Consider the following 19662-nt stretch of genomic DNA (forward strand, 5'->3'; position numbering starts at 1 on the left):
TATTGGCAAAAGTCTCAGCTTTTAATACCTGCATTTATGTCTTGCCAGCATAGTCAGTGTTATATCTGTTTGGTGCATTCTCTCTCTGTTTTTCCTGTGCCTCAAATATGCCTAATTTTGGCATATTTCAGAATGATAAATGGAGCCCCTATTCTCTAAATTATCAAACGTTTATAAACACTTATTTAAGACACTTTCTTTATTAGTAAGATAACAATTGAGCTATAATGAGTGTTTATAAGGTCAGATAGCAGAGTTCAGGATCCTGAGGGAACAGAGAGAAAATTAAGAGCCTGCTACCAGAGAAACTCAAGGCTGCACAGAGACAGGGGTTCCAAATCTTTAATAATGAGCAATTAAAAAATATATTTTTAGCTCAAAATGAGTACAACGCAATAATAAAAATAAATTGCCCCCAAAGGGGTACATAGCCTTTGAATTTTGCTCTTGATTAAGGGCAGCATGTGCCTGAAACATCTAAGCAGTAAAAATGGACGCATCGATAAAATGGACGTACAGTTAAGTCCAATTACGATAAGGGGTTAAAATAATTTTAGAATTAAATTTGTTAGAGAAACTGAATATTGAGTGCTACAACAAGAGCAGAGGGCCGCAGGGTGTGTTAGGTTTGGACAGCAAAAAGTCAGTGAACCCTTCAGAGTGCACAGAGCAACAGAAGACTAAGATCTGAACCAGGTGTCCTAGAAACTGGAGACATTACAGAACGTGCCTCCACCGTATGCAGCGGCATGTACATATTAATCTCCGCTAAATCAGCTCTCTTCTGTCTTGCTGAGTAGGCAGCTCCCTGTAAACATGGGAAGAAAACATCTCCCTTTCTCGTCAGGTTCACTGGCTGAGGTATTAATGCATTGCCTGACACAAAGGTGAATGTGGGTTACAGCAGAAAGTGGAAATCAATGCACAGCGTTCCAGAGGAAGCAATTCTCCAACATATAAGGACATGGATGGAGAGGCAAGGGTATAGTGTAATGTAGTCCTGGGAACATCAGCACATCTGTTTAGAATGTGCTAAACGCTGCTATGTCTTCAGAAAAAAGGAAGTGTTCACTGCAGTAGGGGGGTTCACTTATATATGCAAATGACATATTGGGATCTCTGCAATCTAAAGGCTCCCACACATATTGGTGTACTGTCAGCCGATCCTGCCGAGATCCCGACTGTTTTTGGCCAACAGTCTAAGGCCACATTCACATGACCGCAAGGGTGTTGCAGTCTGCAAATTACAAATGCGCAAAACACAGTTACTGGCCATGCGCATGCCGCATCATCCTGCAGTCCCATTGACTTCATGTTGCAACTAAGTATAGGGCACGTCCTTATCACTTGGGGAGCGGCTGCGCAGCACCGGCCACACGTGTAACTGCTACCTCTGCACTCCCTTGTCAATTCTTATTCTTCAGAGAATCCAAATTATGGATCATCAGTGCATTAAAGGGAACCTGTCACCTGGATTTTGGGTATAGAGCTGAGGACATGGGTTGCTAGATGGCCACTAGCACATCCGTAATACCCAGTCCCCATAGCTCTGTGTGCTTTTATTGTGTAAAAAACCCGATTTGATACATATGCAAATTAACATAAAAGAGTCATATCTTACTTGTGTGACCAAAGAAGAGTCATATGTTCAAGCTCTGACTCATCTCAGGTTAATTTGCATATGTATCAAATCAAGTTTTTTTAAACAATAAAAGCACACAGAGCTATGGGGACTGGGTATTGCGGATGTGCTAGTGGCTATCTAGCAACCCATGTCCTCAGCTCTATACCCCAAATCCCGGTGACAGGTTCCCTTTAATGTTCAGGCTTCAGATTTCTTTCACCTTCAGGATCCTTGTATCATAGCAACTTAAGATGCTGGGTTACTGGTTGTGAAAAGGGTTATTGAAAGCAGAATAAACTCAATTTTTACCATGTAAGTTGTCATCTTGAAGGGGTTATCCAGGAATCCAATTTAAAAATAACGGCTGTATTTTAACCGCTTCATTACCGGGCATTTTTTACTTCCTGCTTTTCCTGAGCCATAACTTTTTTATTTTCCCATTTACATAGCCTTATTTAGGGCTTGCTTTTTTGCATTATAACATGTACTTTGTAATGGCACCATTTAATATTGCATATCATGTAGTGGGAAGCTGGAAACAAAATTCCAAATGTTGTGGAACTGGAAAAAAAAGTCAGTTTTATCCTTTTTTTTATTTTAATTTTTTACAGTGGTTCACTATGCGGTAAAACTGACCTGTCCCCTTCATTTTCTGGGTTAGTATGATTACAACGATACCACATTTATATAGTTTTTTTGTGTTTTAGTACAGAAAAAATAAGATAAAATGATCACTTTGGTCATTTTTTCTTTTCATGGCCATATTCTGACCCTCATAACTTTTCCTTATAGCATATAGTGTACGTGTATGATTTTTTGAATCACTTTTTATTCAATTTCTTTTTAAGATAAAGCAGCAGAAAAATGTTGAATTGAGCCATTTTTATGTTTTTTTCTTTTGTGTTACACCATTCGCTGTGTGAGATAAATATATATTTATTTTAATAGTATGAGCATTTTTGGATGCAGCAATGCCTATAATAGTTTTTTTTATTTGTACTGTCATTTTGGGTAAAGGGGGTGATTTAAATTTTTATAAATATACACATATTTTATATTTAGAAAAACATTTTTTACAGTTTTTTTTAGGCCCCCCCCCAAGGGGACCTCAGCATGCAATCAGTAAGTTGGCATTCATTTTCAGTAATGGAATTTTATCCATTACAGAATTAAAAAATCGGTATATTTTAATGTAGTGCTGCCGCCTGAGGGCCTGCATTGGAACATACCAGTAACAGGCCTTTGTACAGCAGCTAAGGAACGCTTTCCCTGATGTCAGCTAGAGAAAGGCATTCCTGTACAGGAAGCGTGCGTTTACGTGTTTTTTTAAACCTTTCAGGTGCCATGGTCACATTTGACCACGGCATCTGAAATACTAAAAGTCTGCAATTAACATTATCTCTGATATTAGACCCAGGTGTCTGCTATGTGAAACAGCGGGCTCCATCTTTAAAGACACTACCATTGACTTTCTTTTTTTTCATATGGAGATGGGAAAGTAGTTAACTAGTCTTGAAACCATAAAGTGCTGTTCCTCACTGATCTGTTCTTTTTCAAGTCACTGATCCCGCGGGTCACCTCGCTGCACACCGTTGCTCCTGCCATTTTGAGTTTCTGGGCGTGTTTCAGCTACAAATACCCACAATCCACTTAGACCGCTCTGCCTTCCAGTACCGTCAGTTAACACCCACTACACCACTTCTGCTTTCCTGAACCCGCCCAGCACTCCACATTGCTTTTATTACCCACATTTTTTACATTTTATTTAAGGGGTTTTTCAGGTCCAGGAGAAAAGTCTATGGGAGAAATACCTGTAAAAAAATGTCATGGGTCAAAAAAATAAAAAAAAAGTAAAAAATACAGTACTGTGATAATCCATCATTTTGGCAGTCGTTAAAATTGTTAGTAATATTACTGTCATAATCCATAACTGGCATCTTTAAAGACTGTGTAATAATCCTGTGATAATCCATAATTTAGTTTATCTCTGATCCTAAATGGTGGTGCTATTATAATCCATAATCGGCAGCTCTGAAAATGTCATCACAGTACTGTGATAATCTGTAATTTCTAAAACTGAGCAATAGTACCGAAATAATCTATAACCTTCATCGCTGAAGCAAGATCACTGTGATAATCTGTCATTTGTATCTTGAAGACAAAGCTGCCTCTGTGAATCCTCTCTGCAGTTTCCTTGTAATCAGACGACTGTGTACAGGGCCAGGCATGAGCGGGAGCGTCTGGGTGAGCTGTCTAATAAATAAATCAGTGGCAATAATTAAATGTGAAAATGAATAAACAACCGAATACGTTAATTTATGAGGTTGTTTAAACAGTGCAGGATCCTCGGTACATGGCAGCTTGCCACATCTGTGCTGTTAACATAATCAATAGGAAGAGGACTGCAACGATCTGTGCTGCGGTACGAACCTCGACTTGGGCTGGGTAGACATGATTGGACTACTGTAAACTTAATTTAGTGTAATGGGCATCCTGGTCCAAGGACAATAGGGTTATGGAGAGAAAAGTATGAAATCTACATAGATGACTGTCTAGCATACAGAATAAAAACAGATGCAAAGGCACATCTGGAAGCTTCTGGACCTTGTATGAAGATCCCCAACCATCGTTGTCTTCTTAAGGCCTCCATGTACGTTAAATGGGTTGTGCAGTAGCACGTGCCATTTTGTGCCGCCAGTACATATTGATATTCCTCAGGATAAGTCATCAATATCTGATCGGCGGGGGTCTGACTCCCGTCAGTCTCTCCAATCAGCTGTTTGAAGAGGAAGAAGCACTCGTACAAATGCTACTTCCACTTCAAGACTACACTGCACACTGCCTTGGAAATCTCGGCAGCGCAGTGTCATTAGAAGTACTTGTTCCATTCACGTGAATGGAACAAGTACTTGTAATTACACTGCTCTGCCGCTGCATGTGAGATAACAGGCATTGTAATGTTGAGCGCTTGTATGGGTGTTGCCTCCTCTTCAGCTGATCGGCAGGGGTGCTGGGAGTCAGACCCCCACCAATCAGATATTGATGACGTATCCTGAAGATAGGTCATCAATATTTACTGGCTGCACAACCCCTTTCCAGTGTACAGCTATAGGGGAAGCGGTTGCTTTGGGGGACCAAATTCATACGGGGCCCACGTACGATGAGGACTAAAAGATTTTATTGTCAGGGCCCCCTCAACAGTATTATACAGTGACAATATATACAGTGACACTGTGGGAAATGGATGGAGCGCCTGCTTGGTCTCGTCTGAGAAAGCGATCTTGAGTAGCCACAGGAGTGGGGGTTGCACGGGAAAAGTCATTTCTAGTTATGCCACTGACCCCTTTAAACTATTGTCGACCTCAAGCCGTGATTTTTTTAACAAGACTGGCCAACAATCTGTGTATGAGGAACACCTGACAGATACTGGGGGAGAGAAGGTTTAGGCGCATCAAATCTCAACACCTGATCCTTATTTATCCCAGAAGATAAGCCACCGCCAGAGGTGTCGGACAGCAGCTTACTCCTCTCTCCCTATTAAAAAAACATACATGCTCAGCTGAACCGAGTGTATATGTGCATGGGGGAGTTGGGCCAGAAAGTTCCCAGCCGAGAGCTATTGAAAGTGTATGGACACCTTCATATGGCATTTGGGAACCCTTAGCTACCAGGGTGTGACTGTGACCTATGTATCCCTGATATCCATACTTGCTTACTTTTAAGCAGAGCCGTCAGCGAGTTTATGAGAAGTGGTGTGATTAGTGGCAGTATTAACATATGCCCCCAACCATCTAAATAGGTCACATAGTCCACATGACTCATCACACACCAAAATGATTACACAGCCCAAACCAGGCCTCAAAGTACATACAGACCTCAAAAATGTAATATAGACTCCAGACTAGACCCCAAGATAAATTCAGACACCAGACCTCAAAATATATTCAAGCCCTGGAATAAGTATAGACACTAGATCAGACCCCCAAAATAAATTCCGACCCCAAAGTACAGACCTCAAAGTGTTTTTAAACCTCAGACTAGACTCCACCTAGTTTCTTTCCTCTTCTAGCTCCTACTGCGTGCAGTCCACTTCAACCCTGGGTGCCACATACAACATTTTGATGCTGGGGTCAAGTTACTCATTGGTCCTGGTGTTCGGATGTGGCACTCTCGAGACTTGACCAGTTTACCCTGATTTGGGGAGTTGGCATTATGGAGTGGCACAGTACATACTTATCCTGTGTGGCAGAGTTTAAAGCCCAACAAGGGCAATATCACTTCCATGGTATACTGTATAACAAGGAAATTAGATTAACTTGTCCATAGTTTCGCTGCCTTGAACAATAAAGTAGAATTTTCCAAGTATGTTCATATTTCATGTATCTTCCCCATGGGATATACAGGCCATGATAACATATTTACATGTGTCTGTGAACTTACTGTGGTTGTGTAAGCTGCTTCAGGATCATCTTCTAACACCCTTGAAAGTCCAAAATCTGAGACTTTGCACACGAGGTTGCTGTTGACAAGGATATTCCTGGCAGCCAAATCCCGATGAACATATCCCATGTCAGAGAGGTATCTCATTCCAGAGGCGATTCCTCGCAGCATGCCCACCAGCTGGATGACTGTAAAATGGCCATCATGTTTCTGCGGAATGAAGGCAACACAACATCAGATTGCAATGTGGCAAAAGCATGTAATCCTCATTTACTATGGCAGAAAATCTATATAAATGAAATATATAGCAGCATTCTGAAAAACAGTAAACCTTCCTTGAGAAGACCACCAAAACTTTAGTGAAAGTGGTCTTCTAAGGCAATTTTCCTCAACTCCAGTCATCAGGGCCCACATGTTGGTCTTGATTTGAGAATATCCCACAGAATAAATACCTGTTATAATTCCTGATGCACTGACACTAATTATATCACCTGCTTAATACTAAGGAAACCCTGAAAACATGACCAGCAGGTGGGGCCTGGGGACAGGAGTTGAGGAACACTGTTCTAGGGAATTGCCCTCTCATAGAAGAAGCCAATATACGTGGAAGAAAATTAGTCACAGAAAAATCTGTCATAGATGAGTAGTGGTCTTCCCAAAAAAGGGAAGAAGTTTGGAGAGGTTTCACTGTACAAGCTTACTTATGCTATAAATTATCCATGGATGAATGCCTTGACTTGATATAATCCTGCATTTAGTATGCCTTACTACCACAACAAACCACTGTCCATTCATATGATTGATTCTGTAGCTATTACTGTGATTGCTTGGGATTTGTTAGATAATTTCTAGAGATGAGCGAATCGAATCGAAAAATTAGATTTGCAACTAATCTGAATTTCCTTGTGCTTTGTGGTAACGAATCAGGTTTTCCTAAAATGGCGTCTGCAAGTATTACAAAGCAAAACTGTGTCGAGGAGACAAGCCTGGGAACACAAGACCACTCATAATGCTGTGCAGCCAACCAATCTGCAGATAGCCATCCCCTGTGATGTCACAGCCCTATAAATGTCTCATCCCGTGCGGTTTCCCCCATTGTCCTGTGAGCTGAGCATAGGGAGAGATATGGCAAGCGCTTATGAGCTAGGGACAGTGTTTCTGAAAATGATTAATAGAAGAATTGAATACCAATAAGATGGACACCTTTATTATTCCAGAGCTCAGAATGCCAACCAATACCATCCAGTCTGCACCCCTTAGGAGGGCCAGGTCTTAATGATGACCATCCTCATCTTTTTCTGGCTTTACTTCCTTGAAAAGTCAGCAAGATGCAGAGAGAGGAGGAGCTGGATGTTCCTAATGACATATTCTCATCGATATTAGGCTGGTTTCACACGGGCGTTGCGGAAAAATGTGCGGGTGCGTTGCGGAAACACCCGCGATTTTTCCGCGCGAGTGCAAAACATTGTAATGCGTTTTGTACTCGCGTGAGAAAAATCGCGCATGTTTGGTACCCAAACCCGAACTTCTTCACAGAAGTTCGGGCTTGGGATTGATGTTCTGAAGATTCTATTATTTTCCCTTATAACATGGTTATAAGGGAAAATAATAGCATTCTGAATACAGAATGCTTAGTATAATAGCGCTGGAAGGGTTAAAAAAAAATAAAAACGTTAACTCACCTTATCCCCATGATCGTGTAGTTCCCGGTCGGTCTCTTCTTTAGCTGTGGGCTTGGGCTGAATGACCTTTGGTGATGTCAGATCACATGCTCCAATCACATGGCTCCATCACCATGGTGATGGAGCATGTGATCTGACATCACCACAGGTCCTTTAGTCACAGCTAAAGAAGAGACCGACCGGGAACTAGGCGATCATGGGGATAAGGTGAGTTAACTTTTTTTTTTTTTTTAACCCTCCCAGCACTATTATACTAAGCATTCTGTAGTCAGAATGCTATTATTTTCCCTTATAACCATGTTATAAGGGAAAATAATACAGTGAATAGACTGTCACCTAGAACCCATGCGTGAAAATCGCACCGCATCCGCACTTGCTTGCGGATGCTTGCGATTTTCACGCAACCCCATTCATTTCTATGGGACCTGCGTTACGTGAAAAACGCAGAATATAGAACATGCTGCGATTTTCACGCAACGCATAAGTGTTGCGTGAAAATCACCGCTCATGTGAACAGCCCCATAGAAATGAATGGGTCAGGATTCAGTGCGGGTGCAATGCGTTCAACTCACGCATCGCACCCGCACGGAAATCTCGCCCGTGTGAAAGGGGCCTTAGATGGTGTGGAAAAGGAGGAAAAACAGATGGTAAAAGAAGGGCTCCCACCTGTGGGGCAGGAGAGCTCTGAAGTTGGAGAAGTGGGTATGACAGCATATTGTGCCCCCACCTAACCAGCCAACCCCCTTACCAGCAGCAGACCCTGTTTAAAGGTGCATTAAAGGTGTTGCATGGCCATTAACAATGAAGAAGGACTACAGTAAGGTCTTCATTATTAAATGAAAGGTAGCTGTGGGCTAATTGGCCATGCTTCACCGTAGTATGGCCACTCCATGTGGCTGTACCCAAAGGCAAAGTGGCCTGGGTAGGGGCGTAGCTATAGGGGGTCGAGAGATAGCAGTTGCTACCGGGCCCAGGAACCTGAGGAAGCCCAAAGACACTTGTGCTGCATGCATGCTGGTCAAGTTACACATCTGGCTAGAGTCAGACGGAAGGGGTTAGGTCAAGAATTTGGCATAGGGGGATGTGCCGTTTCAATTTTTGCCTCAGGCAGCATGAAGGCTATGTGCTTCCCTGCCCCTGGCCACAATGCACTGAGGGAAGGGGGGCCCAAGCTGAACTCTTGCACCAGGGCCCATGAGCCTTTAGCTACACCCCTGGGCCTGGGTATAACTGATTTAAAGCAATTTGTTTTTCAAAACTTTGCTCATCTCTAATATAGATCATCAATATCAGATTGGTAGAGATCCAACACACCACACCTCCACTGATTAGCTGCCAACACCAGAAACTATACAGTCAATGGAACTGAAAACACAAGGTTCCCTCCACTGTGTAGTGGCTGTGCCGGGTATTGCAGTTCAGCTCCCATTCAAGTGTAATGGAGCTGAGCTGTACAACGCTGGCTCTGGAAACTAGAAAGTGGACAGAGCAGTCCATTCACTGTATAGTTTCTGGTACCAAAGGATGCCCGAAACATTAATGACCTGCCCAATATGGCTGATTGGTGTGGTGCCAGGTATCGGATGCCCATTGATTTGATATTAATGACCTGAGGATAAGTCATCTATAGCTAAGTAATGAGAAACCCTGTTAATATTGTACCTGTATGCTAAGTGCATAGAGTGCCTTTGTTCTCAAACAGCATGAGGCAACAACGGGCCTCACAACAAGATGGGCCAGCCTAATAAAATCCCTGTCCCTATACCACTAGATAATGATCATATTAGTTTAGGAGATGATTATACAGATGGTATTATCAGACCATTCAACTGACAGAACTACAATTATCACTTCCACAAACAAGCAGCTGTCAAGCAGTCCATCATCTTGTCCAGATGATCAGAAAAAATATTATAATGGAATGTCTGATGGGTGGTTATAACAAATGGACCAAAAATATTGTGTGGTTTGCTTATAAGACATAATATATTAGACTCATCGCCATGGTCCTCTTACATGGACAGATTATCAGGCCGATTACCGGGGATACCTGCTTGTAGAAATGCTCATTCTTGATAATTGGCCTGTGTAAAAGGCGACGGTGATCACGCAATGAACAATCAAATGCTCGATCGTAGTCTGATCGTGTCTTTCAGCCGGCCCCAAAACTAATTGTGGGGAATTTATCATGAGGTAAAAATTTGAAGTCCGTTTTGCTTGAGTCTGCTTTGGCTTCCTATATTCCACCTTTATTCAAATGTTGCAGGTTGTTTGATATCCTTAACCATTAAAGGCTATGCATACCTTTGGAGGCAATGTTTTTAAAATTATTGCATTGTACTCATTTTGAGCTAAAAATCATTTTTAAAATTGGTCTTTATTAAAAATATGGCGTCTTTTTTTCTGTACAGAGCTGACATGCTGTGGTAGCACCCTTTGCATTTTCTGTCTTTTCCGTCAGACCAGGAGCAGACGGACTCCTTATCTCTGCTCTCTGACATTATAAACACTCTTATAGCTCAGTTCTTATCTTACTGATAAGAATATGGCTTAAATAATTGTTTATGACCTTTTAATAGTTTAGAGATAAGTGTTATTAGATGACCGTCACAAAGTGAGAGTGAAAGTACCAGTCACACAGCTAAAAAAACTGTTAACCCTTTGTGACAGAACAGCTTGATATTTTTAATAAAGGCCAATTGAAAAAACGATTTTAGCCAAAAAGGTGTACATAGCCTATGAACCTAAATCTTTAGTCTAGAAAAGAGTTTGCAGTTGTCCTACTTCACCCTCCTGCTGGAGTAAGATTGTGGCTTTTTTTTGCGACTTTTTAAAAAGGTCTCAATAATAAATCTGAAATGAAGCTAATTAACATAGCTAACCACACCCACTTTAGCATCTATATTTCAAAACTGGAGTGAGTGGTGTAAAACTGCAAAAACTCACAAAAGCCCTAATAATATATCCCTTATAACACATATGGTCAGAGGCGCTGTTGTCAATTAACCCTTTTAAAGGGAACCTGTCCCATTGAAAATAAAATCCAGTCTGTTAGCAGCATGGAAGAGAGCAGGGGGAGTGCCTGAGCAGATTGATATATCTTGTGGGAAAAGATTTAGCATAATTTGTAATGTCTTTATTTTAATCCCTACTCGTTCTGGGGTGAAGAGTCCAGTGGGCTATCTCTTCATGCACACTTAGGCTAGGTCTACACGACAACATTCGTCGCGCGACAGATAGGGCGCAACAGTTGTCGCGCGACATTTTGTTGCACTAATGTCGCGCGACAATTTTTATAATGGCAGTCTATGGTGTCGCACTGCAACATGCGACATGCTGCGACTGCGACGTGACAGTCGCAGAAAAATCCATCTCGAATGGATTTTCTGCGACTGTCGCGTCGCAGTCGCAGCATGTCGCATGTTGCAGTGCGACACCATAGACTGCCATTATAAAAATTGTCGCGCGACATTAGTGCAACAAAATGTCGCGCGACAACTGTCGTCGTGTAGACCTAGCCTTACAGGGCAGCTTGTCAATCAGTGAGTAGGGCCACGGACTGGAAGCCTGGAAGGAGCAGGGATTAAAATGAATAAATGGTAAGTTCTTCTGAATCTTTTCCCACAATACTATATATCAGTCTGCTCAGCTCCTCCTGCTCTATGACGCCCTACCTGCAGGCTGCACTGCATATTTATGTGACGGCAACATATTGTTATGACACATCTGCATCAAGCCCTTTTTCTAGTAGTAAAAAGTCTAGGAGTAGTAAGTAGTGTTGGGCGAATCGAGCTTCGAATCACAGACCCGAAGTCGATTCGCTCAAAACTTCGTTTAAATGCTGTACGGAGATTTTTCTCTGTACTTCAAATGTATTGGCTCCAGCGAGGGAAATTCGTTATCTCCGAAGTCTCGCAGCACTTTGGTGAATAACCGGACTTCAGTTTTAGAACTTCAAGCTGCAGTACTGAGATACCAGCCGCTACCAAAGCTGACTTCGGATTCCTGTTTTAAAATGGTTTTCAAGTTTAAAAACGATGGCCGAAGTTATTCACTGAAGTCTCGCAAGACTTCGGTGATGACGAATTTCACCTTGCCGGAGGCCATACATTTTAATGCTGCACTGAAACGGGTCTCCGGACAGCATTAAAAACGAAGTTTTGAGCAAATCGACCGGATCTTGGATCCGAAGCTCGATTCGCTCAACATTAGTAGTAAGCACAGAAAATGTATGAACTTGGGGACTTGCCCAATTTTGGGGACTTTGATGCGGAGAAGAGGGTATTATATTTAAAAGCGGATGACAGTATGGCAGTATGAATAGGTACATAGGTTCATACGCACTTAGGGGGTCATTTACTATCAGAAATGATGAGTATTTCTAACGCAGATTGCGGCACAAAGGTTATGTGCTCCGCAATCTGTGACTTTTCACCACTCACGCCAGGTCTAAAAAAGTGGGTGTGGTGTAGGCGGGTGTCACGCCAGTTTTCTGGTATAGAAAAGTAAAAAATGTTGTTACAAATGCCAGTTTGCAACAAAGTTTGTGACTTTTTAGCTTTTTTGTAGACCTTTACTGATTTTTCCAAAAAGTGGGTGGGGTGTGGGCAGAAGCAGGATACAAAGGTCTCATTTAGCGACATGTGCATCAGAAAACGGCTCCACCTAATGGCTGGAGTAGATTTCAGTTCTGGCGCACAGACAGCGGAAGATGTGTTAAGTGGTGGGTGCCTTTCAAAAAATTGGTCAGATCTCCCTCTTTAGTATGGCTGATATGTAAACACCAGTCTTTAGTAAATATATTTGATCATTGGCTAGCCTTGCATAAATCTGTAGGTTTAGATGACTTTGGTCTAATGTGTATGGCTAGATTAAAGTAGGATATCCGGGAAAAGATAATGAAGACCTATCCTCAGGATCTGCGGGGGTCAGACACCTGGGACTCCTGCTGATCGGCTGCTAGAATTGGCTGGGCGCTCTGTGAGCCTTGTGGCCTGTTCCTAGGCCATATGACATCACCGTACATCGGTCAAATGAATCAATGAGGCTGAGCTGCAATACCAAGCACTGCCACTATACAATGTGCGGCACTGTGCTATGAAAGCTGCTGGGAGCCGTATGCACTCCCCAAAGCTCCAGTGAGAGCAGCGGCTCCCTGAAATAGGTGATAGGGGGGTGCCAAGACTATGACCATCCCCCACGATGTGATAATGATGACCTACCCTGAGGATTATTGCAGGATAACCCCCTTATGGCAGAAAGACTGATATCAGCGATCAAATTCTGTTTACAGTGCCGTGGAATATGTCAGTGCTATATAAATAACAGGACACAGATAGAAACAATAACTAAATATGTTACCATATGACTTGCATTCATACATACAGCAGCTACAATGTAGAAATGGATCCACTATCTAATACAGCCAACCACACCCAAAAATAAATGTAAAAATGACAAAAAATATCTCCCAGTTCTTTGAAGAGGGGTGTGTGCTTTCTGGAGATAATTACTGGTGACCGTCTGTAGATAATAAGAATATTAGAATGTAGAAAGTCTATTTCTCCCCAGCTGTGCCGCCCTGGCACTGCAATATCATGCTTCATAATGCACTTTCTATATCAAAGTGCCACCTCCAACCCTCACCCAGCAGATAAGACTGCAGGACGATGCGGGAGCAGCCCTGGGGCAAAACCTTTAAGGTTAAACGCTCAGGAATGATGGAGATTTCTCTTGTGTATCCACATGTCATGGCTTTCAATATCTGCTGTAATATTGTGGCTGGAAGGCAACGGAAATGTGCGCACCACACGTTTAGTCTATAAAGGCCATAACTTGGAACAGCATTAAAGATAATATACCTTTATAGTGTTAAAATATTATGGCCATGAAAATGCAGGCGCTACAGGACTTTGTACTTTTTCTTATAAAATATCAATTTCTATGGTGGGACGTGGGTTTTATTCCATTTCCCACAATTTACTGTATTTGCCTATCTGGGCTTTACCTGGGCAAGAATCCCTCTTTTATATTATTTATTTTTTGCTTTTGTTTGTGACTTGGTGTTATATTTTATATGTTTACAATGTACACATTACTTAAAGGGGTTATCAAAGACCTATAATACCCCCCTATATGCCCGGGCTTCTCACACAGGTTTTACTAACCTGTCTCCCTGGCACCCGAGTCACTTCTGATGGCGGCACGGCCGCCGCTGAATCTCCCTGTTGCTCAGATGAAAACATCCGTCATTGGGGCGGGGGGGGGGGGGAGCTGCAGCCAATAGCAGGCTGCGCCGCGAACGAGCCTCTCTAGCGTCACCCGCGATGCTAGGGAGGCTCGTTACCGTCATGGCCTGCAGCGGCAGTCATGCCGGCATCAGAAGCGACGCTGGTGCCGGGAGCGAGGTAAGTACAATTTGTGTCATGGTCCTGGGCATACAGGGGGGGGGGGGAATATAGGTCTTGGATAACTCCTTTAATTTACAGTATATATTAAAATGGTATGGAACCTGTAAGTACTTACCTGCTAGATCTCATGCTGCCTGCTGGTTCTCCCGGCCAGGCTCTATTTAGCCAGCTGCAGTGGTGATGTCTTGTCGACAACACATGACCACTGCAGCCAATCACTGGCCTCAGTGGGGCACTCAATGAAGCTAGTGATTGGCTGCAGCAGTCCCACCTCTGCAACCTGGGTAAATAGAACCTAGCCAGGAGAACCACAGTGACAATGTGGGATCTAGCAGGCATGTATTACCTGTTTTTCATTGTAGGAGGATCCTGAGGGTTGTCCAGTTACCTCCTGAAACTGGATAATCCTTTTAAGACTTAAATCAAGTTACATTAATTAAAATGTTTCACATTTAGATTATTGTTTTGTGCTATGTAAGAATAGGCTCACAGTGGAGCCCAATATAGTCATGGGGCTATCACGTACTCCCTGCACATGTGAGACACTGGGCCAATCAGCATGCGTCAGTGCTCCATGAGTGCAAATGTCATTTTAGACACGTGAGACGCTGGGCCAATAAGATTCCTGCCGACATTCCAAGTTGATCAGTAGTACAGGTGCAGCGTCCCACTAGTGTATGTGGGCACTTGCTGCATAGGCGTCATCTGTTAGTAAATAGAATAAAAGAAGCGCACCATAGGGTGATAACTTTCTATAAAGGTAAGTATTGTGCTCCAAAATGGTAGGCTCTCTAAGAAGAAGCTTGTCTCAATGGTGTAGGGTGGATCCCAGGAAAGGTGGTATGCAGCCACGGATGTTGTTCTTCTTAACGGGGATGCCTGAATCCCCAAGAAGATTCGGAAATGCTCACAAGCAGGAGAACATCCCTCAGCACAAGGAACCAGCCAGAGGATCCAGATTGATACAGGTTAATGATGATTTATTGAGCAGAATAAAACAACTCATTTTGGGGAGTTATCTCCCCTTCATCAGGCAAAACTGGCAGTTTTACCTGATGAAGGGGAGATAACTCCCCGAAACTCGTTGTTTTATTCTGCTCAATAAATCATCAATAATCTGCATCAACCTGGATCCTCTGGCTGGTTCCTTGTGCCGAGGGATGTTCTCCTGTTTGTGGGCATTCCAAGTTGATCTGGGTGCCTTATTTAAAGCACGTGATTTGGTCTTCTTGTCTCACTAGCCCTTTCATCTCTGATTGCTGATTGTTGACATTTAGCCTTAATAGGACCTAGTCTCTCTGCCTTGTGATTTGGATCCTGATGTGCCCACCTGGTTTTGGACATTTGGTCCGGTATTGTGACTATGATTGTGTTTTCTGCTCTGGTCTGCAGCATCCTGGTTTTTGACCTTGACTAGGTTTGTTTGTGTATATCTGTTTGATTTTTTTTCTTCCTTTTAGGCCGTTGCACTTCCTAGCCTAGGAAATGCCGTCCAGTTGGAGGCCGCCATTTAGGGTGGATCATTCAAGTAGGTTGGGACAGTGGTGTGGTTGGAGACTAGGGGGTGCACTGTTTTCTACCAGGACGTGACAAAGGCCAGTCGATGATGGACTTGGTGCTGCTATTTATTTATGTTCTGTTCCTAAACAGAACACAGAGAATAAGCCCGAGATGTGACCCTAGCTTAATAAATACTTGCCAAGTTGCTTTTAATAGAATTGAACTAAGAAACGCTCAAGTCAAATTAGTATCCCTGCTCCTGGTTGTAAGTTATAGTGCCATCATAGCCTCATGTCTATCTATAACAAATGGAACCCAATTATTGGGCAATATTCACACTGACTTTTAATGGGGTTCCTTGGATTTCTTCTGTCTTCTTTTTTGAGGAATAGGACCTTTGATGATGTCACTACGCTCATCACATGGTCCGTCACATGATCCACCACCATGGTGATGGACCATGTGACGGACCATGTGATGAATGTAGTGACGTCATCAAAGGTCCTATCCCTCAAAGAAGAAGACAGAAGAGATGCCGGCTGCGCTAACAAGTGGATTAAGGTGAGTTAAATAATTTTATAATTTTTTTTAACCCCTCCAGCCCTATTGTACTATACATTCTGTATTAAGAATGATATTATTTTCCCTTAAAACTATGTTATAAGGGAAAATAATACAATCTACACAACACCTAACCCAAACCCGAACTCCCGTGAAGAAGTCCGGGTTCGGGTCTGGGTACCAAACATGCCGATTTTTTTCACGTGCGTGTAAAACGCATTACAATGTTTTGCACCCGCGCTGAAAAAATGCAAACATGGAACGAAATCGCTGTGAAAGCTGACTTGTTTTAGTGTTAAAATCGCACCATTTTCCCTGAACGCATCCGGCCCCAATCCGCAACGCCCGTGTGAAAGGGGCCTAATAGGTCTTCTTTATTGGTTATGGTACGTTCTAGTAATCATTCGTGGAAACCACACCTTTTTTGCTTGTTGAGAATGTGAACTGTTGCAAAGAGTCATACCATCCATGGGAAAAAAGTAACCTGAACTGCCCCACCCTCTGCACAGGTCCCCTAGCAGTTTGCAGGTGCTGCCTCTAGAGGTACACAGGCTCTTGCTAGAAAATCTGCCTTTTGTAACTCAGATCTTCTATAGACATTAAATAGGTTGTCCAGGAATAAAACAATCTGCTTTTTCCCCAGAAACTGCATTATATCTGGTATTGTAGTTTAATGCTGTTAACAGACATGGCCCTGTTTCTGTAAGACAACATTGATCTTTTTTTCTAATCCTGCACAATGCCTTTAAAGGGGAATTTGTCACCAGGAACTTCACTGATAAACCAGGCACAATGGCTAGCTCAGCTTTCACTTAGTGATCCATTGCTTCATTCCAGAGAACATGTAATTTCAATCCATATGCAAATAAGCCATTAAGTGCACCAAGTGCGGGACTGCACCATTGCTCCTCCTGCTTCTTTTGCCAGCCCCTCCCTCTCCTTGACTGATAGGGCCAGATGAGATGACTATGTGGAAGCTGGTCTTGTCAATCAGGAAAGAGAGGTTGGCAGAATATGCAGGTGGAGCAAGAGTGCACAAAGTGGCTTGGGCCCGCCTTCAGTGCACTTAACCGCTCATTTGCATAGGGATTAAAAGTACTTTTTCTCTATAATGAAGCAACACGTTTTATTACATTCAGCTGGGCTAGCTCAACAAGCCAGATTTCTTTTAAATTCTCCTCCACCATAAAAAATATTAAAATTAAAGGGGTTATCCAACCATGAAATGCTCCCCCATATGCCAGGGCCCCTCACACACAATGTACTTACCTCGTTCCCTGGCACCCACGTCACTTCTTAAGCCCGCACTGCCACCACTGCATCTCTCCAGCGTCGGGAGGGGGGGGGTTGGGGCAGGCACTAGCAGGTGGTGACAGGGAACGAGCCTCCCTAGGCTCATCCCCATCACCGCCTGCTATTGGCTATCCCCACCTCCCTGGATGTTTTCATCCGTGCAATGGAGGGATGCATCGGCGGCTGTGCAGACTTCAGAAGCGATGTGGGTGCCAGGGAGTCAGGTAAGTACATTGTGTGTGAGGGACCCGGGCATATGGGTGGGGGTCACGATCAGTGTGGGGGGAAAACTCCACACTGAACTAAGGAGGGAAGGGGAATGGTAACTGGGCCTGGAAACTAGGGAAGAAGCAGGTCACCTCCTAGATAACCCTAATCTGGGCCCTGACTACCTATCAATATGAATAGACCTTGAAGGTAGGAATATTCATAAGCAGGGTACCTAGGGCCTGATTTCCCTATAATGCCCTGGAATAAGTATAGGACCAGAGACAACCCATTCCTCCCCTAATGGGCTAATGGAAGTCTCAGGCCCAGATACAACAACAGGGAATAGAACAAATACAAACAAACGCAACACTTAACTTCTGTAGAGATGGAAGAACAGGAACACCAGAGAGGATCTCACACCAGCTCAGCCAAACCCAAATTAAGCTATCAACCGCATAGTCAGAAGGGTGGGGTGAGACTATAGAGGGTAGAAGTGATGACCACTGAGCAACAGCTGAGAAAATAAGTGGTCATTAACCCAGTCAACACTGAATCAAGATAAATCAAGGAGGCTGTTAGAAGCCTCCACGCTCAGCCAATCTCCTTGATTTCCTTACATCAGTCACCTGAGGGACCGTGACAGGGGGGCATTTCAGGGGTCGGATAACCCCTTTAAGGATTATTTGAAGGATGCATGTGAGAATAGGACTAGTTGCCTTATAATATTCCTGCAAAATTAAAACCATACATTGGACAACAAATACTGCACAGTGCTGGGTTAATTAGCTGAGCACGCATTGTAAGGAACATGCAAACTCAAGGGACAGATTCATTTCACTCTCGCTAAATACTGTAGGTTACTGTTTATATTTCATTTTGCATGTTCCTTGTCAATGCATAATGAAATTGCCATATTTATTTTGTGATTGTTTTTTAAATTAATTAAGGTGTTTTATGCCTGGGATATTGCATTGTAAGGGATGTTTTGATGCATAAATTCACAGCGCTTGTGCAACCACTAACAGCCACTTCAGTTAAAATCACATAAATGAGAGTCCAAAGCTGATATTCTAAAGCTTATCTACTTAATTTTGTAATTTAGGTTCTGAAAGCATGACATATATTTGTAGAAATTGCTATAACACAAATTGGAAAAACTAATAACCAAGGTTTACATGCTGTAAGCTGCGCACAACAAATTGTATTTTTTTTTTATTTTTGATCTATCTTTAACAATTTAACTTACAAACAAAAAAGACAATCTGGAAATGATGCCGTGTTATCGTTCACTTGTCCTATTAAAGGGGTTTTCCGGTTTGCATCATCCTTTAAAATAAACATTTGTTATTTATATATTAATATATATTATTATTTATCTTCTATTCTGGGATGTGGTCACATGACCATGCCGCTCTTGCTTATTTCCTGTGATATTATGTCCATGGGCGGGGCAGTGATAGAGGAGTATCTATGTAACTAGCTGGGTGGGAGGAGCGATAAACTTGCTGGATGTTGTTAGGGGCGGTGCTGGATCTGTGGCAGAGAAAGGAGAAGTGCATCATGGGTTCGGTTGGATACAGCGACAGGAAGTGCTATGTGTATAGGGTGGAAACAAACCAGAGTGATTTGTTTATATGGTGAAAATGGGGCAGGAGAGTCCAAACTGAAAGCATGGGGAAGATGTAGATGAGGTAAGCAACTACATAGGCATATTTATTAAAAACTATAGTAATTCTGGAAGCCCCTTTAAGGCATGGGTGGCTGATAAAGGGGGGGGGGGGTCACCTATTTGGGAACTATCTGTAGTAGTTGAAGCCAAGGGTCATATTTCATACCCATAGTTACCAGCATTCACAATGTTGCTGGACTGAGTTGGTCCACACAAGGGGTGGATGCATACTGTACTAAAATGTATTTAAATAGATGTTCCTATATCTTTGGG

At 42.8% G+C, this 19662-nt stretch overlaps 1 protein-coding gene across 1 annotated transcript in view; it reads right to left on the reverse strand.

Annotated features, from left to right (window-relative positions):
* EPHA6 (EPH receptor A6) overlaps positions 1-19662 on the reverse strand; it is a 983829-nt gene that overhangs the window by 67317 nt on the left and 896850 nt on the right. Inside the window, exon 13 of the mRNA XM_044284497.1 lies at positions 6065-6274. Within this exon, the coding sequence (XP_044140432.1) occupies positions 6065-6274 (210 nt within the window). The remainder of the gene's footprint in view (positions 1-6064; positions 6275-19662) is intronic.

Source organism: Bufo gargarizans, chromosome 3 (assembly GCF_014858855.1).
Source record: "Bufo gargarizans isolate SCDJY-AF-19 chromosome 3, ASM1485885v1, whole genome shotgun sequence".
NCBI classification, from domain to species: domain Eukaryota; kingdom Metazoa; phylum Chordata; class Amphibia; order Anura; family Bufonidae; genus Bufo; species Bufo gargarizans.